Source organism: Amblyomma americanum, chromosome 3 (genome assembly GCF_052857255.1).
Source record: "Amblyomma americanum isolate KBUSLIRL-KWMA chromosome 3, ASM5285725v1, whole genome shotgun sequence".
Classification (NCBI taxonomy): domain Eukaryota; kingdom Metazoa; phylum Arthropoda; class Arachnida; order Ixodida; family Ixodidae; genus Amblyomma; species Amblyomma americanum.
The window spans coordinates 45,351,465-45,377,135 of NC_135499.1; the positions used below are offsets into that span (position 1 = coordinate 45,351,465).

Below are 25,671 nucleotides of genomic sequence, written 5' to 3' on the forward strand. Positions count from 1 at the left end.
GACAGGAGGACACGGACGACTCGGATGGGTTGAACCGCACAGACAAGAAAGACTGGATTAGCGAGGCCTGACGAGGCGTAGGCAGCGTAGGTGTTGACAGGAGGACACGGACGACTCGGATGGGTTGAACCGCACAGACAAGAAAGACTGGATTAGCGAGGCCTGACGAGGCGTAGGCAGCGTAGGTGTTGACAGGAGGACACGGACGACTCGGATGGGTTGAACCGCACAGACAAGAAAGACTGGATTAGCGAGGCCTGACGAGGCGTAGGCAGCGTAGGTGTTGACAGGAGGACACGGACGACTCGGATGGGTTGAACCGCACAGACAAGAAAGACTGGATTAGCGAGGCCTGACGAGGCGTAGGCAGCGTAGGTGTTGACAGGAGGACACGGACGACTCGGATGGGTTGAACCGCACAGACAAGAAAGACTGGATTAGCGAGGCCTGACGAGGCGTAGGCAGCGTAGGTGTTGACAGGAGGACACGGACGACTCAGATGGGTTGAACCGCACAGACAAGAAAGACTGGATTAGCGAGGCCTGACGAGGCGTAGGCAGCGTAGGTGTTGACAGGAGGACACGGACGACTCGGATGGGTTGAACCGCACAAACAAAAGACTGGATTGCTGCGGGCCCGCGGGTTTTACTCGCTTCGGTTGACGAGGCAGTGGCCATCTAGTGGCAATCTCTCTAACTCATGTGCGGCTTTTTATGGCCTCCGAGATTACCCACAAGCGTGCAAGGGGGTGATCTCGGAGGCCATGGTCTTGTAGCCAATTCCGTAGCCAAGCCTGGCCAAGACTTGTCAAAATGGCGGTTGGCGCGCGTTGCCCGGCCGGGTTCGGGGTGCCAGGTTGCGACGTATCATGCGGGAACGTTTTCACAGCTACAACGTAACAGCGGCGTACCCAATACATTGGATCCTATGGGAGCTATGCCGGGACCGGACGAAAACGACATAACAGCCGGGAAAACGAAGCAGTGAGGAACGTAACAGCGGGGTTCTACTGTATTTTCCTCTCGATTTTTTCGCCTTTCCACCAATAGTTCTAGTCCAATAGCATTTTTAATGTCATCTATTAGATAGTGTTGGTGTGGGTCCCACACTATACTAGCGTATTCCAAGTAAGGTGTTACCAGCACCTGACTAGCTACAAGCTTTAATTTCTGAGGAGAATTACGAAGTGTCTGCTTTACTAAGTTAAATGAGTATAGGCACCTAATTTTTGTGGCATGTTCTCATCTCTGCAATGATGCGGCAGACACTACTATGCATGAAGAATCATGTGATATTCGCCTACGACCGCTAAATAATTTATAATTCAATTTTTTCTCTCATGCTGTTTCGGTTTCGGTTTCAACAGCTGAATGGTGGTTGTGACGTCAAAGAGTGCTTTTGCGCCATGTGAGGCATGGAAAACATTCACATAAGCGCTGCTTCATCATTTTAATTTACCACAGTGCTGAAGCCAGCTTTCCTCAAGAGCCGGAATGACAACGAATGTGGAAGCAGCGATTATATTGCAGCTTTTTCATGTCTCAAGTTACCTGTAAGCACTCGTTGACGTCACAGTCCTCAATCGGCTGCTGAAACTGAAAAAGCACGAGAAAGAAATGCGATTACAAATTGTTTAGTGGTCGTATGAAATTACCAGGTGGTAATTCATGTATAATAATGCCTTACGCATCATTACAGACAAGAAAACATGCACCCAAAAGTTAGGTGTCCATACTGCTTGAAGAATTCCACTAGTTTTATATAGCATCCTATCAATGTGTTGGATGAATGTGAGATCATTAGTGAGAGTAACACCTAAGTACTTTATTTCAGAATTTCACCTGTTTTTTCCAGTGAATTATTTCCAATTTCATATGGACGAAAACTATTAACCTTTTTTCTCGGAAATGTTACATGATGACATTTCTTAGTATTCCACTGTACCTCCCAAGACTGGCACCATGCGACTATACTGTTTAAATATTTCTGCAGAATTTCCGTACCGCGGCTACTTAAAATTGGCCTATAAATTACATAAATAGTTTGCAAATAATCTAATATGAGAAGATTGGTGGCGATGTTGCGAGAATAGCAATGGTCCGAGAACTGATTCCTGTGGAACTCCAGATGTCATGTCTATATGTATTCTGACTTACTGTCACCCACAACCACACACTGTTTTCTTTCGTCAAGATAGTCTTCAAGCACCTTGAGAACTTCGCCATCATTTTGCAGGGCCTTCATCATTAATTTTAAAAGGCCGCGTGAGACAGAGTAGATTGCTTTTCGAAAATCAAGGAAAACAGCATCTGTTTCATATCCACTTTCTAAAGCCATGCCTACATCGTGGGAAATTTCTGGTAGGTGGGTGGAACAAGACACACCATTTCTAAAGCCATGCTGATTCTGAAAAAAGAAACCACGTATTCGATTTTAAGTGTTTGGCGGTATTACTGCACAGAATGTGTTCGAATATTTTACAGGAAGCGGAGCGCAAACAGATAGGCCTATAGTTTGCTACAGATGATCTAGAGCCACTTTTAAACACTGGGACAACATAGGTTAGTTTCCATTCTCTAGGAAGCACCCCTGATTCAAGGTTTTTACCGAATATTATATGTAAGTATTGGGGTACTATATGGGAGCAGGCTTTTAATACTTTGAGAGATATTTCATCAGAATTAAACTTAGGGACCAAAGAGTGCTTAAATAAATGAAAAAGTTTAACAAAGCACGGCTGTCTCACCGGTAGGCTGGGCAGGCAGTTGCTGTGGAATGCATGCTTGCAGAAGAACACCACCACATCTTCCATATGGCGCACATCTGCAGAGGCAGCACAAAATCAAGAGTCAAGCTTCCTCCTGCTGTCGCATCTTGCTACTCTGAAGTACGCAAACTGTCTCCTAGACAGAAATGAACAGGCTTGCTAATACCAGTCTTTCAGTCCAAAAGCATGTGAAGGTGCACAGCTGCTTTGGCATATGTCACAAGAGGGTCAGTGGCAGCATGTTTACAGGTTGTCATGAGTGACCTTTTGGGAAAGTGGGCGGTGACCACAGAGCAGCTGATTATGCCTAAGGCAACAATTTCCACTACAAGAGCTTTTTAGATGTCCCAGCCTGGCCAAGTGTTACTGAGAGAAAGCATTTCAAGCTGCAGACTTAGTATAGCAACTACGGTATCCACTTGAAAGCTATAACTTCCAACTTCATTTTTAAATACAGCTTATGTTCAGGCCAGTTGGTTGACTAGTGGAAGGATTTTCCAGCACAGCATACTGATGGCAAGACACGGCAGGGGTTTCCCCAAAAATTGAAATTAGGGGGGGTCACTAATTTACAGGGGGAAGGGTTGAGGGTAGAGAAGTGGCAGTCATGTTAAATTCTTTTTAATTTTGTCATTGCTCTGTCATGCAGGACTAGCAGCATTTACGGCTCCAGCACTCTCGACAAAGATTGCGAACAATTATTTCAATTTACACAAGGACTAAAGTCGTATCCATGAACAGACAAAACTGAAGAACAAGGACTACATAAAATGTGCCAAGAAACTTTGCAGCTGTTCAGACTACAGTCGAACCCGCATATATCAAACTCGCAACAAAGTGCCTACGAGCTCGATATAATGTGTAATTTGATATAAAAGCAGTAGTAGATTTAACAACACGCAATCTATTGAGGTGGAAAAAAATTGGAGGGGACATTTAAGCTCCACATTAAGGGTATGACGCACTAATGTCAGAATTGGTAATTCTCTACTTAACATTCATAGATCCCTGGGAGTCCTTATACCGCTCCTGGCACAGTGCTGCAGCGGTTGAATGGTGGGATACTGACCTGCGATGGCAAATGCTGCCACGACCTTGTGCGACCCAGGTTGCTCTTCCTGAGCAACCTCGCAGGACCAATCATTCATTTGACTACCTCTGCCAAGGTGCGCAGTTTGCTCAGAGTACGGTGGGCAGGTTGTGATGATGCCACAAGGTTAGTGACTAGAGTAATCCACCTGCCTCTTAGGTTGCTCCTCCGGGAATTTTTGTGGATTTTTCACCAACGGTCAACAACACTGATGGTTGATTTTCTGCGACACGAGCTCCTTAACGCTAGTGTGTTAAAAATGTATTTCCATAATAGTCACTTACTGTGTGCAGATTGCCAAGCGAAATGGTCATGAATTTTAATTTTTCCTTCATCTTCATTGCCTCAAAGGTAACACATTTTTCAATGTTATCGATGGATTCCGTAAAGCTGAGACTGCGGCTCTGCGGCTTTCTATCGACATGCAATAGTGATAAACCATGCTGAGAGCACGCAGCAGATCGAAGTAATTGGACACAAATTTTCTCAAATCCTCATGTGAAAATTCCTACCACTGGTGGCGCCTGGTTATCTGCGCACTTCGGCAATGATGTATTCGTCGGCACGCTCTCCCACAGTCTCGACGTCATCGTCTGTCGAGACAAAGTTGCCTATGGCTGCCCCATCACAAATTGCATCAGGAAATTCGAACAAGTGGTTCCAGAAGACCCAAGAAGGCTTCGATGAGCTCACCCGACAGCTAATTTACCCTGTCTTCCCCAGTAAAGCGGAGACCAGTATGTCGGAAGCAGCTGTGTATAGTTTCGTATTAGACATAATTCCACTGCCCACTCAACATAGACAGGGCAACACAGACAACGAAAGCCATGCGAAATTGCCGATGGCAGCATGACGCACCATATGCACGCACTAAGTGGCAATGCAGGCACAACTGGTGCAGCGTGCTGCAAACGCATATTCAGGTTGGTTGGGCACGTGCCCACCACTTGGTCATGAAAAATCCGCACCTTTATTGGTCTGCGCATGCTGCATACCACCAATAGCGCCCGCAGGTCTACGCAGGAAAGCTAACCTCCACAGATGTGTTGAGGGAAAGCCAGCTTTTTGAGTGTTGCCCGAAGTTTGATTTATAGGATATGAGGGCTAATTTTTGTACGATATAGCTACACATTTTCCTATGCATTCAAGCTGTAGCCTTACAGTGCTCAAATTATTTGATAAAAGAATAGTTCCATCTAACTGAGTTATGATATAATCGGGCTCAGGAGACCTTATAAAAAAAACTTTGCATATGTATCTGAGCATCCAATGTAGCAACAATTTTGGAACTATTGCAAAAACCTTACGACTGCACTGCTCTATGCTGCCACTAGGCAACATGCCACAGGTTTTTTGTTGGGTGTCACCATGCAGCGCCACAATCTTGTTGCACGCTTCCCATGCTTGCGCCCAGGCCCTGGCGCTTTGAAGCCCGGGCAGGCATTGTATTTGCTACTTTATTTTGTGTGGCAGTCTTGGTTTCTTCCACCACAAGCCTGTTACGGACGATGTGCCCTCGCCCTTCTTTCCGCGCTATTATACAAAAATTCCCCATCATACATTAAAAGAAATTCATTGCAACTTAAGGGGGTGCCTTTAGAAGAACAAGGGAGGACGCAGGGAAATCACTGAGGCACAGGTTAGGAAGGGACGAAAAAGACGAGCAATGCAGTTAAGCATACTCGAGTCATGTTCCTAGCCTGTGTCTAGTTGTCACTGAGCAGCGCCCACAAATTCTTTCATTTTTAAGCAGTGAAGGGAAGTTGTAATGCTTTGCAAACCGAGTTCAGGTACATGTTTGGCCAAGAATAACCAAAAAGGAGAAAGCATTATGAGTGGAGGTATGACTATGCTCAAATTTAAGCTGATTTTTTTGTTATCCCCAATAGGTTTTAAATACCTAGAAAGGAAACACGTGAACAGTAACTAACTGCACGACGGCAATAAACACAAATCTGATGTACTTAATAAATTACGGCCTTTAAATCTGCTAGAAGAGTGACATTTTGCTGCATTTCTTGTATGCGTCAGTCCTTTCTGTCACAGGTTTTATCTTTTTTTCTTTCAGCTGCTTGGAGATTTAACTTTATGGTTTGCCATTTGTTATATTCAGGCAGTTTGACTTTTTGCAATTGTTATTTGTTGCTGTTCATTGATATTATTTGTTGCTGCAACCTGTTTTAATTTTCATGAGCCTCATAAATATATTTGTATTCCTATTTTTTGCTGTTTGTTCTCCCTTCTCTAGTGCAACCCACTCCCCTCTGTAAAGCCCTTGCATCCTAAGGATGCTGAAATAAATAAATAAACAAACAACAGCTAAGGTGATTAAGCTGCAAATGGTTGACGTCTTTAAATACCAATAAAATGCCATTGTTCTCTTTCCATCATTGCAGACCTATAAATCCTCCAAGTATGTCATATGTGGCTCCTAAATAAAATCTGTTCAGTCATATAAATAGCTCACCGTAACGTTTCTAATGGTCTGCACATGTAACAAGCATTAATAACAAAGCCAATTGCACTCTTGGTTACGTTTGTAGAAATTTGTGACCTGCCTCTATTCTTCAATTAAAACGTTAACTTACCTCGTACTTTTTTGGCCTAAGTTAGAATATGCATGCTGTCTGGGACCCTCATCAGTCTAACCTTTAGAATGCCCTTGAATCCGTTGAAAAATCACACAGCCAGATTTACTTTTTTCGACTAATGTTATCACTTCAGCATCACTGCGCCTTACTAATCTCAAATTGAGATGTTGCTATTCTACCACTTCACATTTCAGTCACCTTGCCAGCTCACTGCTTATCAAGCTGCACCAGCAGCCATCTCAAAGCTGCCTACCTGCCCTCCAGCACAGACTGTGGCTCATTTTCACTCATTCTTTGTGGAAACTGCTCGTAACTAGAACAACCAGCTAATGGCTATATGCACCACTCACACCCATTACAGTTCAAGGCTGCCATTGAACCTTTCTTCATTTGAACATTCAGGCCATTCCTGAAAAAAATGAGGTACTGACAGTAAATAAATAAATAAATAAATAAATACCGTACAAACACGTGTAAGAGCCGCACTTTTTTTCTCAGATTCGAGGGCTAATTTTCGGGGTGCGGCTCAAGTACGGGATGTGCGAAATTTTTTTTTTTAAGTAAAAACACACCAATGAGGAATGAGCGGCATTTATTCTACTGTAAGGCGGGGTTTATTCAGAGAAGCTTCTTAACGGGAGCAGGGCCAACAGCAGTCCAAGGTCAGCTAGTCCAGCCAGGGGCATGCACCAGGCAACGGCCATGTGGCTCACATATATGCCCGTCGTCTTCCTTACACTATGTTAAATGGTCACTTGCAGAGTCTTTCGACTTCAAGCTGGTGATTTGCTCTGGTGCACGCTCATCCCACAAGAAGTCGCGCAGCATGTCCGTTGTCAACACACAGCTGTTGTTCCGCACTTCCATCACATAGCAGAGCAGCTCTTCTTCCAGTTTGGAAAACTTGACCAGATTGCCTCGGAAGGCACATTTTTTGCAGCTTGTGTTCCCCAATGCGTCCTTTTGGTTGCAGCATTGTCGGACGCACTTCTCGTCCAAGTCGAATTTCCTGCCTGCTGCACGCTTGCCGTGTTCAAGAGCAAAATCCCAGACGTGTAGCTATTAAGGTGCTTGCCTATTGTGCTAAAACTGCGACGCTCAGCGGTAGCACACAAAAAACACAACTACAGTGAACTAACACACTACCACAACTCCTGTGCCTTTGACAGCCACAAAAAGCTGGAGGAGGCACTGGTTGGAGCTGGTGATACTGATGCCAATTAGGATAGCGAAGCTTGCGGCGGAGGAAAACGCTGATGATGATGATGGATGGGTGGATGGATGAGCCGCGGCTTCAGGTGCCATCCGTGGGCAGCACTTGGAAGCTCCTGTGCACGCACATTTCGAAGGCTATTCCCGTGTGGGTCGTGGAAAGTTCGGGTGCGGTCCTTACATTATCTTTTTTCTTACATATTTCCTTTGGGAAAACAGGGTGTGACCTGTACAGGCTTTTATATGGCAAATAAGTAAATAAATAAATAAACTGTCAGTCATGGGATATGTAGACTGGCTACTTAATTAGGTTGCCACTGGGAAAGCTGGCTTTTTAGAGTGCATCAGCTCTTCCATAAGAAAAGCAACTTGCCTTTGGAGAGTATCCGGCGATTGCAGGCATGACAAAGCTGGTCATCTGCATGAAAAAGCATCATGCACTCCACTTAGAGGCGGCTAGCATCAAGACGGGCAGGATTGTAATAAGATCATGAAGCACCAATTGTCACTTAACAGGAAGCCACTGATGGCTTCCTGTTAAGTTGTCCCAGCTTCAAATGAAGACGCAGCGTAAATAACCCGTTGACAGAGATACTCAGTATTAGATCCAAATGTAGTACTTCCTAATTTTTTTTTAACTTTCTCCATTTCCTGTGACTAAATATAAGATCACAATACCTTACAATACATAGCTAGCTGCTAAGCAATATCATGAATATACTTCATTTGTTTTTTTTTATAAGTATTAAAATACACAGATGGTGTCTCTGCAAGTTAAACTAGGCCTAAAAAAAAAGAAACTGCTGCAGTCTTGGTGTTACATAACTGTTGTGGGTGGCAAATCTACACTGATAGCTAATTTAAGCATTTGCACAGCATATCCAATAACGGTATCGGCTTTGTAATGTTATATTTTATTGCTAGTCTGTTACTTTTCGAAATTCAAAACTCTAGTAAGCACCTAATATGAAAATATTTTTAACATTCAGCAAGTCTCTGCTGTCTAAAAAGTCTTCAAATAAATAAGAATTTACTGTGATCAGCCTTGTCTATATAGATTCCTAGTGCCTCCATTATGAACTGTGCAAGCAACAACTAAATTACATAAAATAAAAGTATAGAGGATTAATGCGACTGATGCGGCAGAAATGCATTAGCATTAGGCATATTCTCTTTGGATTCTCTTATATGTGTTTATGTGTTCTCTTTATGCAGTGAATGAGCCAGAGACATTTATTAAAGGTCTCCCCAATCTGCCACCCGTTACCCCCACCCTCTCTTCGTATTCCCTCACCCTGAAAAGGATTTCCCTCTCTAAACTTTGCCACCTGCAACCTGTCACCTCCCACTCTCTTTTCTTCCCTCGCCATTTCCCTCTCTCCAATTTCTACCAGCCTCCCACCCCATCTTCATCTTTCCTCTCCTGTGAAAGTAAAGAGGGCAATCTGGAAGAAGGGGTGCAACCTGCCAATCGTGGCACCATCAACGAGCACTTTTTGCTGGAACAGGGCCTCTAACGCTAATGCATAAAAATTTCTAAGCAAACAGGAATAAGGCAGTTGAGCTTGTTAGGACATATTTGTTAGGATATATAGTCTTTGAGGCCGAGGAAAGCATACAGCAATGTTACTAATTTTTTTGTTACATGTTACGTTATATGATGCCTGTGGAATAACATGACATTTCATGTTGGCCACTATGGTTGGGTGCAGTGCTAATGAACACTCTCAGGGTTTCGCTGCACATAACATAAATGGCTTCAAAAGTAGAATACAAGACAGGCAGCACCGTTCTACAGTTGGTTGAACTCTGCACAGAACATGTGGAGGTTGTGGGTTCAGATACGACCAGTGCCAACCACCAGTGCCATGTGGTTGTCTTTCCAAGTACTTAAAAAAAAAATTGTCTCCTATCTATAACATTTCCTAGACTAACATCCTTCTCTAATCAACATAAATATTATTCAAAAAATACAGTGACCAAGCAGGTATTGCGTACTCAAAGTCCCGAGCCTATTGCTAACCAAGCACAAGTCCCAACTCCGGTCCAAGACCGGGACCGGCAAGAGACTTGGCCATCGCTCCCGAAGCACTGCACACCCTCAAATAATAGAACAGTCACCGCGCACCCAGCGTGTTGAGCCTATTGCTGGTCGGGTATTAAATCAGAAACCGGCCCAGGTCGTGGACGAGCAAGTAATGGCAATGCTGAAGCCAATCGTGAAAGCCATGAGTGTGCTGCTTTCCAGCTTGCACATGTCAGCTGCACAGAACGCTTTGCAGATGCTGGATTTGTTGAATCCAGTGCTTGCAGCTGTCCAATAGCTGGCACAACGCATCCTCCAGCCTCATCCTTCCGGGAAGAAGTCCGATGCTTACGTTGTCAACAACATTATCAGCCGCAATGGCAAGCAGCATTCCTTGAAACTGGAACGCCTGCACTGCCTTGTGATGGAAGGGCCTCGATCTGTTCTACCCAGGTCGCAGCAGCCGGCAGCCCTCAGGGTGTGCAGGCTACAGCTGCGGCAGCCTGTGACTTACAGTGTGTGTGTCATTGCCTGTTGTGCTTGCTACGGACCGCATTTCTCTAATTCTTCTTATTCTTTTACGCTCCCTCATCCCTCTCCCCCAGTGCAGGGTAGTCAACTGGAACATTTTACTGGTTAACCTCCCTGCCTTTCCTCTACCACTTCTCTCTCTTATGAACTAGGCTAAAGCATGTGCTTTCGCAAGAGGTTCCAAATGAGTCAGCTCACGCCGGCTCCAGATGTTTCAAATTTTTAAACCTTAAAGGAAAGGTAACTCTGTGTCTCATAAAACAGCTACGCAGGAACCCTGAATGAGCCCTGCCACACTGTGCTCAGCTCCAGAGGAAGAAATGGGCAGTGCCCACTTCAGGGTCAACTCAGAGTCGCTCCTCCCTTTAATTAGGAGCCAGCTAAGCTTTCCCAGGAGTCTAGGCCCAGTGATAAGCACCATCCGGGGTGGGCAGAGTGCGGAAGCAAGGGAGGGAGACAGCAACCAGCAGAGGCCACTCACGGGCAATGGCGATGCCTCGGCTCTGCTGTCGGTGCAGCTTCTGCAGCAGGCCAATGCAGTCCGACACCAGGATCTTCTTGCAGCCCTCCCGCAGAGAGATCTGCACACCACTGACGGGCTACAACCACTGCCTCCAACAGCTGGCCGCACGTTTTGAAGATAAAAACTTCCCCCCTGAGATCTGGTTACGAACACTTGAGCACATACCGTATTTGCACGATTGTAAGTCCACCTATTTTTCAAAATTTGAAAATCCGAAGCGGGGAGGGGTGGGTCAACCTAAAATCAAAACCAAAGCATTGCACCATAAATAAAGGTGAGACAAACGAGATATCAGGCATGCTACAGCGTGGTTGCATTTTTGCTGCATGGCTCCGTCGCATCGCTCTTGGTGCTGGCCTTGAGCAGCAGCTATGTTAACGCGCAGAACCAGCATCCCCACCCCGCGCAAGGTGGCCGATGGTGACTATTGATAAGCAGCAAACTTGCACCAGCCCACTCCCCACACGTGGACGCAGATCGCATCTGCTAATAAGCGGCGGCGGCCCGATGACGCAATCGAGTTTTACGGGAAGCTCCAGTGTCCAACAAGTTCTCTTTTTACTTTCAAATGCGCGCTCGGCGCTCAAGGGAGCGTCGATAGTTGATGGAAGGGCCAGTGTTCCTATCGCGGCGGCACCGCCACTCGGAACCACAGCGGCGCCGGGGAGTGTCGGTAGCCGACGGAACAGCTGACGCCGCTCGCGCGTAGTTTCTCTTTGGCTCTGACGCATTTGTCTACTGCCGGCCGCATTTCACAAGTTTTTAATGTAGTGCTTCGTCATTCGTCATTTGTGCTCCGGGTCCGAGAAGTGATCGGCGCTCGTTCACGGTTACATTCAAGATGGCTGTCTTTCTTTACGCCGAAGAAACGAAGAACTGCGCGCCAGGCTGCAAGTTCAACGTTTGCAACGGGTGATACGGGTGCCGCAGCTGCAGTGAGGCAAAATTTTCAGCTGTTTCACGCGATGTTGTGATGTGGCTGTTTGTGAAGTGCGGGATTTCGCTGCACGGCGGAACGACGAGCTGTGGGGCCACAGCAGCGCTAGTGAGGACGATGGCGCAAGTGTGGATGAGTAGTCCGGTGATTAAAACATTTTCATTTTGGAATGTGCGCACGGGCACGGCCGCGCGCAACAGCCGATAGTGGCTGGCGATAAGAGGAGGCTGCAGGATTGTGCTATCGCGTTCTATTATTAAACGCCAAGCGTAAACGAACTCCACGTTTTCTTTTTTGACATGTGATGTACGTGGTCGACTTACAGTCGTGTGAATACGGTATTTCCTCAAATGCAGTGATCCGACACAATGTTCACCGCCTTTAGTAGGCAGTATCGCTAGAGTAGAGAGCAGCCTTCAAGGCTGTGGCTGCACTCTTCGTGCACCTTACAGAAGAACAAGCATCAAGAAAAAATGGAGGGGACACGTAAGCTCCGCCTTAAGAGTATGACACGATAGCGTAATGGGTTAACGCCCGTACATCCAGAAGGTCATTCTCTACTCTACATTCATAGATCCCTGGTAGTTCTCAAACCACTCCTGGCGCAGTGACACATGTAGCGGTCAAGCGATGCGCCACTGCCTTGCTACAGTATGTGCTCTCAGCAGTGGGCCTTGTGTAGCCCAGGCTCACCAATCATTAATTTAACTGCCACCTGAAATGGTGGGCAGGTTATGATGACGCCACAAAGTCGCAAGGACCTAGGTGGTCCACCTGCCTCCTAGATTGCTCTGTGGGCACCACCTGCCAGAGTTATGCTCGCGATTTTTCACATACAACACCAACAACGGATTTTGTGAACAATGGGAACTTTGATGCTATTACATTAAAAAGAAAAAAGAAAAGCGAGCTTTTTTCCTACCATGTCGGTGTGGCAGTTGGTGTATACCATGTCAGTGTGGCAGCTGGTGTATACGTTGGTGTATACATAAGGTCCTTTGTTTTTGGATAAAAGCCAATTTTACACTATTCTTGCACTCTGAAATTGTTTCTTAAAAATTGGAATTAACCCGAGTTCTCCCTGAAAATGTGGACATGCCCAGGAACTTCGCTGGTGCACGCTTGCATTCTTCAAGAGGCAGGCCTGTCTTCAAACAATGACTCCAATTTCCACTTGTGGCTAACGAAAAACACTTACGCCCGAAGATTATGTGACTTTTTACACACAACTGGACTTCATGCCTTTTTGTAACATATTATAACGTTCGTTAATGACATCACGTTTTATGTCGCGCGGTACATTTAGCGTTACAAATAAATAAATAAGCTTTCTAGATGATGTTGGTTTTTGAGTGCAAAATGCTAAGACACCACAAAGAAAAAATTGTGGATACCTAGTGCTTATTCTACAGCCGTGTCTTTGGTCAACTGGGGATCTCTCACCTCTTTAAATGCTCTTTTTCATGAGGCAGATGTGAGGATAAGATTGATATGGGTGATTTAGAAGAGAGAAGCCGAAACAAGGCTACTGACAAGTGTTTTATTTGGATGCACTGCATTAAGCGCTGTGCGGGCAGGCAACTTTTCTTCTTCTTTTTCTCGCCCTTTCTAATATATGTATTAAGCGCTACCCACACTAACCACATCCTGATCCAAGTATCTTGCACGTTTAAAATGTTCTTTATCATACTGAATATTTTTGCACTGTACAAATAAAGGCAGGTCTTGCTCAGATGAGGGAGAGCTCCATAGGCGATTGGTAACACATGCGACGAAATATTGCAGTGAAAAGCTTCACTACGCCAGCTTTTCGAGCCGTCAGCGGGGCCGCAAGTTTGACCTTGAATGTAGCTAGAGGTCAAACCGTAAGCATAACTGGTGGTAGTCAGGCTCGACACCAAGTTGGTCCATAAGGTCAAAGGTCAAGGTCAAAGTTGAGATAGTTGGTGCAATAGCTGCTGGTGTCGCTGCTGTAGCTGACGTCATATAAAAGAGGAGGAGCAAGAAGTCGGGAGGGTATATAAGTGCATGTGTGTGCACTCACTGCCAGACGCTTGGGGTGATGGAGGAAGATAAACATCCTGCCGTAGCCGCGCACGCTGAGGAGCCATGGCTGTGAGCTTTATATTGTTTCAAAGAAAGCAAATTTTTAACAAATAAAAAAACGCCTACTACTGTGTGTGTGGCAGTGTGGCTATCTATGGAAACCGTCAGTTGCTCGACCACAAGTGTAGCCAGGGAGATGCAGCTTTTCGCTTTCGACCAGGGTTAACCAGAGCTAAACCACCAGCAATTTTTTCTGACTAAGAAAAAAAATATTAAAGGGTAAGCAGTATTTTAGTGGAACCCGTGACTTCTATACATGCTGTTTATGAACGAATGAGCAAAAATAGGGCACTGTATGTCCAGCAGAAAATGAACTGTCATAATTTTTCTCTGTTGCTGCAGCCGGGGAGAAAAAGAAAGCAGGCTTCAGCAGTCATGGCTGCCTGGGACCACTTTTTTTGCGACCTCTTCATTATGCCCGATAGCGGGTAGATGATCCGATTTGAACGGAGAATGAAGACACACCTGGAGGTTATAGTCACGCATGATCTTGACCAGAGAGTCCCGCAGCTGGGGGATGTCCAGCCCTTCGGGTATCCGCACAATCAGCAGGATGGGGTTTACGTGCGCCCCAATCTTGTGCAGGAGGGTCGTGATGAATGCTGCGAGAAGCGAGGATAACGCAACCACAGAGGTGAAAATGGAACTTCTGCCTGAGACGTGGAAATTCCTTATGCTGGTAAGGAAAGATATCGCCATTTTCTGAATACATGCTACATGTCAAGGGAATTTTTAGAAATATTGCCAGTCACGAGTGTGATCTCTTCAGGGTTTAAATACCCATAGTGTACAGCTCATGGTTCACACAGTAATCCTGGCCGGAGAAGCACACTAGCTGGCCTTTCAGTGGTGCTGACTGCAACGACAGCAGCACCTGAAGCCATAAGCAAAGACCGAGTAACTGTTCTTGCATTTTTCTTTTAAATTTTTGCAGTATTGAAAGGGTCAATATAATGTGGGTTAGGACTTTGCAGTCCTGCAAGGCTGCAAACACTGTGGAAACATGGTGGCACACCAACTGGCACCTACCCAGTGTCTACCAACTTCTGTCCAGTGCTCTTGCCCTGCAACGCCACCTCAGGAATCTCCGAACTGCATGCCTTTGAAGCTGCTCGGACAATCAGCATCCCAAACTACATATTTATCACCACATATACGGTGCCCCAAAAACAACACTCACGTCAGTGGACTCAGAAGCATTTGCAAAGACACCCATGCTAAAATGAATCGCCTTTACTTCGCGCAAGTAAACAATCTACCCTCTTTTTGAAACGTGCACCTGTTATGCTGGTTTGACAGGAAGAAACAAGTAATACAAAGAACACAGACAGAAGGAAGACAAACGCACGCTGACCTGAGCCTGTTATGCTGGTTGGTCTGATAGGGCTGCCGAGTCCACTATGCTGTACTGCCATTGCAAGTGACTGTGCACATGTTCTTTATGACCGTCTGTAGCTATGTGGCGAGTCTGGCGACAGTGAACGAAATCCCAGGCCTAGCACCCGCACAGACAGTAGTACTTGTGGTTAATTAAAATAATAATAAAAAGGAAGGAAAAGATTTTTGCTCTCTGTATCAGTATCAGTGGCATCTGCCACTGCCACCGATACTGAGGCACCTGAGCTGGGGCAGCGGAGATAAAGGATAGCAGGCAGAATGGAGAAATGAAATGAAAGAGGTGAGGAGACAGGAAGAGTGGGTAGTGGAGAGGTAATATACACAAACTATTTACACAATAAGAAATGTGTACAGGTTGCATGTGTGATTAGTAAACACACAGACAGTGCCGATACAAATTAAATGTTACTAGTACTGGTGGAGGTAAACAATGGGCAGGCGTCCTTTCTTAATGAGACAAAGTCATTTACACTAAACTGGCTAAACAAGAAAAAAAAACACCATCTGAAGATACAAAAACAGGACTAAAAAAAAATTGAAGAGTGTGCTTCATTAGTCCCTCTTAAAGCTCAAATTAACAACTTCCAGTGCCTTTTCCAAGACAACACGAGCAAATTTGCAGATATTGTACATAAACTAGATGACAGCTATGACAGGACCCGTCATTCCAATTTTGTATTCTTCAGAGTGAAAGACACTGACTGCAAAGCCTGGGCTGAATCAGAGAAACTAGTAGTCGAACTTCGCAGTACCAAACTCAATTTCGCATCTACAAACGCAAAGCATAAAACTAGTGCAATACTGTCTCATATTTTTTAACCTCTTTCCCCAGCAGTTACACCACATGACTGGAAAATAGGCAAGGACATTCCAGTGCAGAAAAAATGGCCCCTCATCTTCTCGTCATAATTACTCACCAATATCCATTACCTGCATCACTTAAACACTAAAGAAGCATGTAATATTATCTCATATTATAAAATTCCTTGCATCTGTTAACTTTTTTGCCTTAACAAACATGGCTGCCTAAAAGTTTAATTTGCGACACACAATTAGCCCTCTTTATTAACGACTTGAGCTTTAATGATGTCCTTTTCCTCAATTTTGAGAAGGCTTTCGATAAAATTCCTCACAAGCAACTTTTTATCTCATGCCTTTTTTTTCCTCACAATTTTTTTACTCATGTCTGAACATTAATGAACTTGTTTTTAATTGGATTTTCAGCTTCCTCATTAACTGAGGGCAGTTTGTCCTTGCTGATCAATATCCATTTTCATATTCCTCTTTTACATCTGGGCTACCTCAGGGCACTGTCCTGGGCCCCCTTCTTTTCCTTGTACACAGTAAAATCTCGATAAAATGATTGCAGTTGATAAAAATCCCCTAGTCAAAGTTCGTTGTGTGTAACGGGTAGAATTTCAGACGTTCTGAACACCCTCAAGCGCTACAGAGGATAAGAACATGGGAGCTGCAACCACACCTGCGAGCACTAAGCAATGCCTTCAAATTGAGAACGCCGTGATCGCTAGTCATGCAGTATGCACTGCAAGCGATGAGCAGCGATGTGCGGCCGTAAATAGAGACCTTTTAGCATAGCACGTGGCGCGTATCCTGTGAGGCCGCTGAGCATGCACAGATACCCCCCAAGGGCACATGGTGCTGATCAGCTGCACGCACGCCTGCTGCGTCGGGACCAATCAGCGCGGGTGCACTGGAGGCACGTGGAATGCGCTATACTAACGAGCTCTTATAAATCCTGTCCGCTGCAAAGAGAACTCGTGAATGCATTTCCCATGCTTGTGCACTTTGATTTTGTTTGTGTTTGGGCGATACAAACTTCATATGATACATATATCTTTCGTGACCCAGTGCGATTCATATCGTGATTCTACTAATATAAGTGATTTACCAGCTGTTCCCAGATGATTACGCCGCCCACCGCCCTACAATTAACAGTGACGAGTTTTTGCTTCTTCAGTCTGACATTAGGCCCATATTAACCTGGTGTAATAAATGGCTAATGTCTTTTAACTCTTTCGCTACCGCGCCATAGGCGACCGGGCACACATGACAGACGTTCTGAAAAAGCCATCGAAAATTCATTTTGGCACTTGCGGACACACTGCGTCATCTAGGTTGTTTCTATGGAACCAAGCTCATAATTGCAGCTTTTGTTTTCAGTTTAAATAGTGAGGAGGCGCCGTTAAAATTATAACTTGATCGGGCAAAGCAGTGTCATTGGTGAACATGGCCTCCCGTCTTTCCGCATGCCCCTCAAAAACGAAAGCCGATACCAAGCACTTCGGCTTCTTTTAGTGCTGCCTTTAGCGATGAAAGTAGTAGTGATGAGTCGGAGAACAAAGTGGAACATCAGACTTCAGTTCAGACAGTGACACTTCGTCTCAGAGGCCCGGGACACATCAGCACATGCTCGCAGGTAAAGTTCACTTTTCATTTACGGTGTGTTTCGCATAGCGCGTGAGGTTTGTATATGATGACAGTGCTTTATTTTTGTGCTTCAGTGTCTCAACAATATATGGCCAAGATAGTTTGCCCAATTCCGCAACTCTCATCACGCTTCTGCCTCGACGACAGCCAGGTTCTTATATCGGCGCGTCATCGCAAAGTGGCGCTCGGAGGCTCGCTAGACTGCTGGATTTTTTTCTTGATGTTTTTCACAGCGGAAGTGATCAGGACTTTGTGTGAGAACACCAATAAGTATGCAAGGAGCAAAATCTTGGACAGACCGACATATGCTTGGCGTGACGGCTCATGGGAGGAAATCACACCTTTGGAGATGCTAACGTTCATTGGGATCGTCATCTATATGGGAATTGTTGAAGTGCCGCGACTGCATCTTTACTGGAACACTGGAAATATCTACTCTGGCCTTCTCTCACGAAAGGTCATGCCTAGAAACCATTTTTTGCTTTGCTCGCCTTCTTACACGTTGCGGACTCGGATGATTCAGCAGCTGCACTATCTATTGGAAAGACCTGGAAAGTATCCTGGCTTCTGGAGCACATCAATCAAACATCAGTAGATTTTTTCCAGCCAAAACATGACCTCGCCGTTGATCAACGAATGGTGAAACCCAAGGGGAGATCAGGAATTAGGCAGTACATATGCGACAAAGTGGGGATACAAACTCTGGGTATTAGCTGACTCTGAAACAGGGCATATTCTTCAATTTTCTGTGCACAGAGGCAAACGCGAGATCCCAGGACCAAATAGTCTAACATTTGATGTTGTCAACAAGCTCTGCTCGGAATGCCTGGACTAGGGCTACAAAATTTACATGGACAACTTCTACACGTCCACCAAACTTTTTGAGCATCTCCTCGAGCACAAAACGCTTGCGTGTGGGACCACCTGGAAGGATCGCCGCGGCTTTCCATCTGAATTGATAGATGTCACATGGGAGAAAAGAGCAGAGCGCGGAGACGTCCGGTGGGTTTGGGATGGAAACATCTTGTATATGCAGTGGTGAAGGATCGGCGTGCCGTGAACCGAATGATGGTTTATGGTTTATGGGGGATTTAACGTCCCAAAGCGCCTAAGGCTATGAGGGACGCCGTAGTGAAGGGCTCCGAAAATTTCAACCACCTGGGGTTCTTTTACGTGCACTGAAATCGCACAGCACACAGGCCTCTGGAATTTCGCCCCCATCGAAATTCGACCGCCGCGGCCGGGATCGAACCCGCGTCTTTCGGGCCGGCAGCCGAGCGCCATAACCACTCAACCACCGTGGCGGCTATGTGAACCTAATGAGTACGATCCACACATCCAACCAGCATGTTCCGGCCAAACGAAGGCAGAAAAGTGGAGGCATGTGGACTGTGACGATGATCATGAAGCCACTCCTGGTGCACGAATATAATGCACATATGTTGGGTGTGGATAAGTCCGACCAGATAATTGGAACCTACAACGTCCTGTGAAAATGCGTGCGTTGGTGGAAAACATTCTTTTTTCGCTGCGTGGACATTGCCAGCGTGAGCAGTTCTATTCTGTATCAAGCTCATCGAAAGGATCATCCGGACATCCCAGAACTTGCCCAAAATGCCAAATTCGACCAGCTGGCTTTTAGGGAGCAGATCATTCAGCAGATTCTTGAGTATGGCGAGGTAGAAGAGAGCCACGCCCCCAATCCTCCCATAGAACGAATTCGCCACAAACCGAAAAAAATCGAAAAAAAGAGGAAATTGTAAATTCTGTTACCAGAATACAAAAGTGGAAACCAGAACAAACGTTATGAGCAGCACATGTCAAGCGTACCTCTCCTTCACATCCTCACGTGACTGCTTTTCACAGTGGCACAAGAATCATGACCACCGACTTGAGCAACCACGGAAAGCGGAGTGATTTTTTTGCCGATTTGAAACTTGCAAATGTGATGGCTGAAACCACATGCAACAGTTTGTATATTAAAGTTTTTCTGTAATTAAGTTCTGGCTTCATGCAGCCGCTAATTTTGTTTTGTTTGTGTTCACTTTTCACATTACTAGCGTGCGCATTGAATGAAATTTCTAAATTTCTGGCACGCAGAACTTTGCTGTCTGTTTCATTCAAAAGTACTACTAATAAGCTACAACTGCATACATTGCAATGTGTGATGCATTGAGTACTTCTAAAAAAAAAATTTTTTTATATGCACCCAACATCAGCCATTTTTCCACGGTAGCGAAAGAGTTAAACGTGAAAAAAAAAGGTCTTTCCATTGATGTCATTCGCAACCATCTCCGAGGTGTCTTATCGACAACTCGGAAACCATCACAGTAGCAACATACAAATATTTAGTTATTCATTTAATGCGCTATCTGAGCTGGCGTTTTCACATAACTCAGGTTACTAATGAAGCGAATTGCTCTTTTGGCTACTTTCGACTAACTCTGCAACTAGTACTCCCATCAAAGAAGTCACTGATCGATGGTACAAACTAGAATACGCATGTTCAGTTTGGGATAGCTATCAAAATAACCCTTCTAACTACTCTTGCGGTAGTTGAAAATAGTGCAGCAATATTCATCTTCTTGGCTTTCTTTATGATGTCAGTGTCACTAAACTAAAATGTAATGCTAACCTCACAACAAAAGCTAAGCACTGCAAAATTGCCTGACTGAGCCTTTTTGGTAAGTTCTGTTATGATCTATTTCTTAAGTGCATTATAAGCCCCGTTTACCATATTACCAACCACACAGACCACAAAAACGCCATCTACCCTCCCTCTGCCCGGACAGCAGTGCACGTGTCATCCATTTTTTTTTTTTTGTACGGCAAGGGACTGGAATTATCTACCAAACACTATCGGACATCAACTCGACTCATCCTCCTTCAGATGATCTAACAACAGAATCAACTGCTGAATGTTTGACCCCCTCATGTAATACCGTTCTTTGAAGTACTCATAAGTAAAAAAAAAAACTCTGTGATGATCCTCAGTGGATCACTTGAATGCCTTAGCAACCAAACGTTTGTTATATCCGAAGTTGACACAGTAAAGTTTGTTGTATCCGAGGTGGTACACCTGGGTCTGTTACATCAGAGGTGTTAAACTTAGGTTTGTTATATATAAGGTCAGCACACTAAGTTCGTCCCATCCGAGGTCCAGACACGAAAATTGGCTATATTCGAGGTGGCATACTTAGGTTAACACACGAAAGTTTATTGTACCTGAGGTAGAAAACTGAGAAGGCATGTGGCTGCTACATGCCACAGTGGAAAGGTGGCAACCTGGCCACCATGTTGCGGGCAACCTGCTCTCCACTGCCTACCAACAGATGGCAGTCACCACTTCTGCTTGCACAGATAAATACATAAACATCTAAAAAAATTTCACAACCTACAGAATTCTGCAAAGGCATTCTCTGTGACAAACACAAAAGCCACATTTTGACCCAAGTCAGCAGAGGGGAAAGTAGCTGTCTACATGCTAGATCTACAAACACACAGCACAGTGACAACAGCTGTGTGCCACAAAACACAAGTAATGTTTGTCTGCAAGCATTTAGTCAATAGCCTAGCAAAAAAAAAAAAAAAGAAATGTATTGCATATCATTTCTTCTCTCTCTCAAAAAATGTGCTCCACACAAGTGCACCATTATAATATTTTTGCAACAGGATAGCATTAACAGTAAATAGCTTAGGGAAATAAAAAATCCCCGGTAATGTTATTATGATAATACAGTTTGCTGCTGTGTGGGGTGCCACAGCAACAACACAATAAAACAAAGGCATGCATGGCCCCATTGAGTTAGCGTTGTTATGATCGTACTTCTAGCCATGCGAGCAGGAGCAAGTGACATACAGGAGCTGTCAACAAAGCCAACAACCTCACGACGGCTGCAGCCGGATGCCTTTTGACTTGGGGAAAAAAAAAAAAAGCTCCTTCTCTACCGCGCTTGCTGGCCAATTCGCGACGGCGCGGTAGAAATAAGAATGAGTCAACCGGCGCGACTGCAGAGGACTCTACCACAGGCTGCCAATGAGTCAGTGAGGGTGAGCGGGGTCAATCCCCGGTATATATCCACGGCAGCGGCGACAGTAAGCCCCCCCTGAAAACCACCAGCGCAGCTCTGCCAGCCGTAATTGACTGTCCTGAGAGGATCTGGGGGTCAGCGAGGTCCAGTCACCATGTCTGACAGCGGCATTCGTCTTCAAAGGGGAAGATGACCCTGCGTGACCTTGCACATAGCCTGGGCCGTGCACTGGTGAGGAACACCGTGCGACCACCTGCAAACAGTGGGAACGCCACTCGCGGACATTCCGATGTCTGCACGACGTAGATGGCATCCTCCTCTCAAGCTCAACACGTAACGGGGGCATGTTCCCTAAGGGGAGAGTCCGTGATGAGTACCACGGTGAACTTTTTAGGACACGCCTTCCTCGGCAGGCCCGGCCTCCATCTAGGGATTTCAGAGAAGAAAAACCCTATAAAATTTGGCATCGAGCAAGGCCGAGTAGCTCCCTCTCATCAAGACTCTTTTCCTGAGAAGCACTCTCAGTTCTTTTATGTGTACATAATGCAAATAGTTGTATAAGGTTTTTTTCTTGCCTTCCTCCTAACCCAGTCTCCGATCATCCTCGTCCCCACTCCGGCCCGACCATGCTACCCAAGTCGCAACAGCGTGGCTCATGCCACAACCTTTGCCTGTTTCTCTGCTAAGCACCCTGAGCTACACTATTACGTGTAGCTGAAATCAGCAGTAGTCATCCACCCGCCGCGGTGGCTCAGTGGTTAGGGCGCTCGACTACTGATCTGGAGTTCCCCTGTTTGAACCCAACCGCGGCGGCTGCGTTTTTATGGAGGAAAAACGCTAAGGCGCCCATGTGCTGTGCGATGTCCGGAGCCCTTCACTACGGCACCTCTTCTTCCTTTCTTCTTTCACTCCCTCCTTTATCCCTTCCCTTCAGGTGTCCAACGATATATGAGACAGATACTGCGCCATTTCCTTTCCTCAAAAACCAATTATTATTATTATTATTATTATTATTAGTAGTAGTCATCCTGTCAGTGGTGTCTCGATACCTCAGGAAACTCTACTAAAGGTATGCCACATCAAATAAAGGCAACTTGCGTCACAAAAGAACTGATTGCAAGTGAATAGCAGCATCCTGTTTTTCCATTCTGCTGGCATCGGGAAGTGGGACACACGCACGGGGCTTGTCCAGCGAGTACTCGATGAGGTCCGCCCAAAGCTCGGCATCGTCATGCTCCTTGCAGAAGGCGATGGCCTGGTGCACATCCCCCAGCTTGTCCATGATCTGGTGCAGGGCCTCCTTGGTGTTGCCCATACGCTCTGCAATGGACAACACATATACATGGCTGTCAACCATGTGCTCAGAAATCAAGAGCACACAGTGGGCGAGACTTAAATCACAAGCACACTACGCACACATCACCACCACTATGTACTATGTGGGCTATACGGTTGGCCCCTTAGCATTTCACTTTCAGTGATGGTTTCCTGCACCGCACATACTGTATCGCTACAGGATGAAGCTGTAACTGCCTTTCATGTAATTGTGAAGCAACATATGAAAATGCTTGACCTCAAAAACTCGATTTTGCATGATGGAAGTAGAATGAAAGCTTGTCAATTCATCACCATCATCATCACCATCAGCCTGCCTGCGCCCACTGCAGGACAAAGGCCTGTCCCACGTCTCTGCAATTAACCCTGGTCTGTGCCAGCTGCGACCGCCGTACCCCCCAAAATTCTTAAGCTCATCTGCCCACCTAATTTTCTGCCGCCCTCTGGTACGCTTGCCTTCTCTTGGAATCCAGTCCGTTGCTTTAAGGATCATCGGTTATGATGCTTTCGCATTACATGCCCTGCCCAAGCCCATTTCTTCCTCTTGATTTTGACTAGGACGTCATTAACCTTTCTTTAATCCCTGACCCACTCTGCCCTATTGCTGTACCTTAACGTTACACCTATAATTTTTATTTCCATAACTCGCTGCGCTGTCCTCAATATAAGTTGAACCCTAACACTCAAACCTCATTCATTCAGGAATCCGGATAATTCGACCCGCCAGCTCTGTCCCGGCGAACGCAAGTCTATGCCGACGTAAGCTTGCTAATTCGGATGGTACAGGGCCTTGCACCGCTTAATTTGAAGTGGCTTCAAAATGGATTTCGTGTCCAGGTATGGCTGACACGGCGAAAGATCATCGAAACAGCACTACTGAAGACCTGAATTCCACACTTGTAGGGACTGGTCCCCTTCAGTTTGCTTCTCCGCAATGCGTCCCTAGTTAGTTACCTTAACTAACAAGGGAGGGCGCCAGCGTCACAGCTACATGAGCGCCACGGACGGCATGACTGCTGCGCGCACGCGGGAGAGCATGTCCTTTTCGGCTGGGGAAGCGCGACATGTGCTGATGTTCAGGTGCGGTGCTCCGCTCTCCGCCAGCGGGGTGAGGCCTCGTGTGGAGGAAGGTTCTCCCGCATCTCGTCCTGTCCAGCCTCGGGAGTATCCCTTGCCCTAGCATGGGCGAACATTCGCTCGTGACCTTACAGGTGGGTTTAACGACCTCGATTCCTTAGCATATTTTCTTGCTAGCTGGCGCTTTTGTTGCTGTAGCAATACATGCCTGTTTGTGTCAGCCAGAGTGTCGTACCAGCAATTAAAACTTCCACACACTGCAGGGTCACTGATGGCCCGCCCATTTCTGACAACGGCATGCAATGGCAGACGTGATGGCAAATTAAAGCCTTTGACGAAGCTGCGAAATTTCGTCGTCATGCAGCCTTCGTCACAAAAGCAGACAACCATTGCTCAGATTTTCCCCATATAAATTTACCTTAACGTTTTTCCACTCCCTTGAAGTCTGAGTGAAAGAGGTTTTACTGTACGCAGTCAGAGATGCAGTAAACCTCAGCAATCGCTCAACATTTTACACTGTGGCATTAATCCAGTGAATGAACAGCAGCGTGTGGGGCAATCTCATCAACTCTTAATGCGTAGGGCCTTTTGTGTTCAGCTCAGACTCTCATGAACTACAGTTTACCTCTTTCTGATCCATGTCTTGAATCAAACAGCCACAGAATAAGGGGTACCCACTTTCAGCAACGTGCTGCACAGAGGCCTCCACACTACTATGCTTTGACACAATGAAAAAAAACTGCAGACCACTGTGCATCATAGCACTGCCACAAGTACTGTATTTACATGACTGTAAATCAACCTATTTCTTTTAAATTTGAAAATCCGAAGATGCGTGGGGGTTGACTTACAGCTGAAACCAAACCATGGTACAATAAATAAAGGCAAAACAAGCAAGATATCAGGGACGATACTGCGTGGTTGCAATTTTATGTTTGCTCTACAGCTCTACCCAGTAGTATTCGGCTATTTTGAGCACTTGTTCGAAAGGATTTTTAATTTTTATTTTTACTCAAGGCAGTGTTGACAGTTGATGGAAGGGCCGCTGTTCAATCGCAGCGGCACTGCCACTTGGAACAGCAGCGTTTCCAGGGATTGTTGTTTGCTGATTGAAGCACCGACGCTGCTCATGCAAAGTTTCTCTCTGGCTCTGTTTGACGCATTTGACAACTGTCGGCCACGTTTTACTAGTTTTTAATGTAGTGCTTCGTCAATAGTCATTTGTGCTCTGGGTCCAGTAAGCACCCAGTACTCATTCACAGCTACATTCAAGATGGCTGTCATTCTTTACACCGAAAAATTAACAATTGCACGCCGGGCCACAAGTTCGAAGTCTCGAAATGGGTTATACAGGCGGATATGCCGGCTGCAAAGTTTTCAGCTGTTCCATGCGATGTCATGGTGCGACTTTAATGACGCACCATGACTTCGATGCGAAATGAAGTATGGGATGATGACATTAAAACGACGTGCTGTGGGACTGCAGTGATGACGCTGGCAGCGCCAGCGAGGACGATGGAGCAGGTGTGTCCATGGGCACGTCCTGGTTTTTTTTTTTTTTACCCTGACATGCGACATGTGGGGTTGACTTCGTGTAAA

At 45.7% G+C, this 25,671-nt stretch overlaps 1 protein-coding gene and 1 pseudogene across 3 annotated transcripts in view; one reads left to right on the forward strand and one right to left on the reverse strand.

The window, feature by feature from the left end:
- lt (vacuolar protein sorting-associated protein light) overlaps nucleotides 1–25,671 on the reverse strand; it is a 175,820-nt gene that overhangs the window by 23,824 nt on the left and 126,325 nt on the right. For 2 of the 3 annotated variants that reach the window (XM_077657307.1, XM_077657308.1), the window contains 5 exons: nucleotides 22,840–22,980; nucleotides 14,249–14,385; nucleotides 10,699–10,798; nucleotides 8,034–8,078; nucleotides 2,747–2,823 (listed from right to left, as the gene is read on the reverse strand). In XM_077657307.1, coding sequence (XP_077513433.1) covers nucleotides 2,747–2,823; nucleotides 8,034–8,078; nucleotides 10,699–10,798; nucleotides 14,249–14,385; nucleotides 22,840–22,980 — 500 coding nt within the window. Of the gene's footprint in view, nucleotides 1–2,746; nucleotides 2,824–8,033; nucleotides 8,079–10,698; nucleotides 10,799–14,248; nucleotides 14,386–14,812; nucleotides 14,892–22,839; nucleotides 22,981–25,671 lie in introns of all 3 variants that reach the window. The other variant, XR_013313229.1, reaches the window with a different exon arrangement.
- LOC144126332 (uncharacterized) lies at nucleotides 18,916–19,546 on the forward strand (annotated as a pseudogene).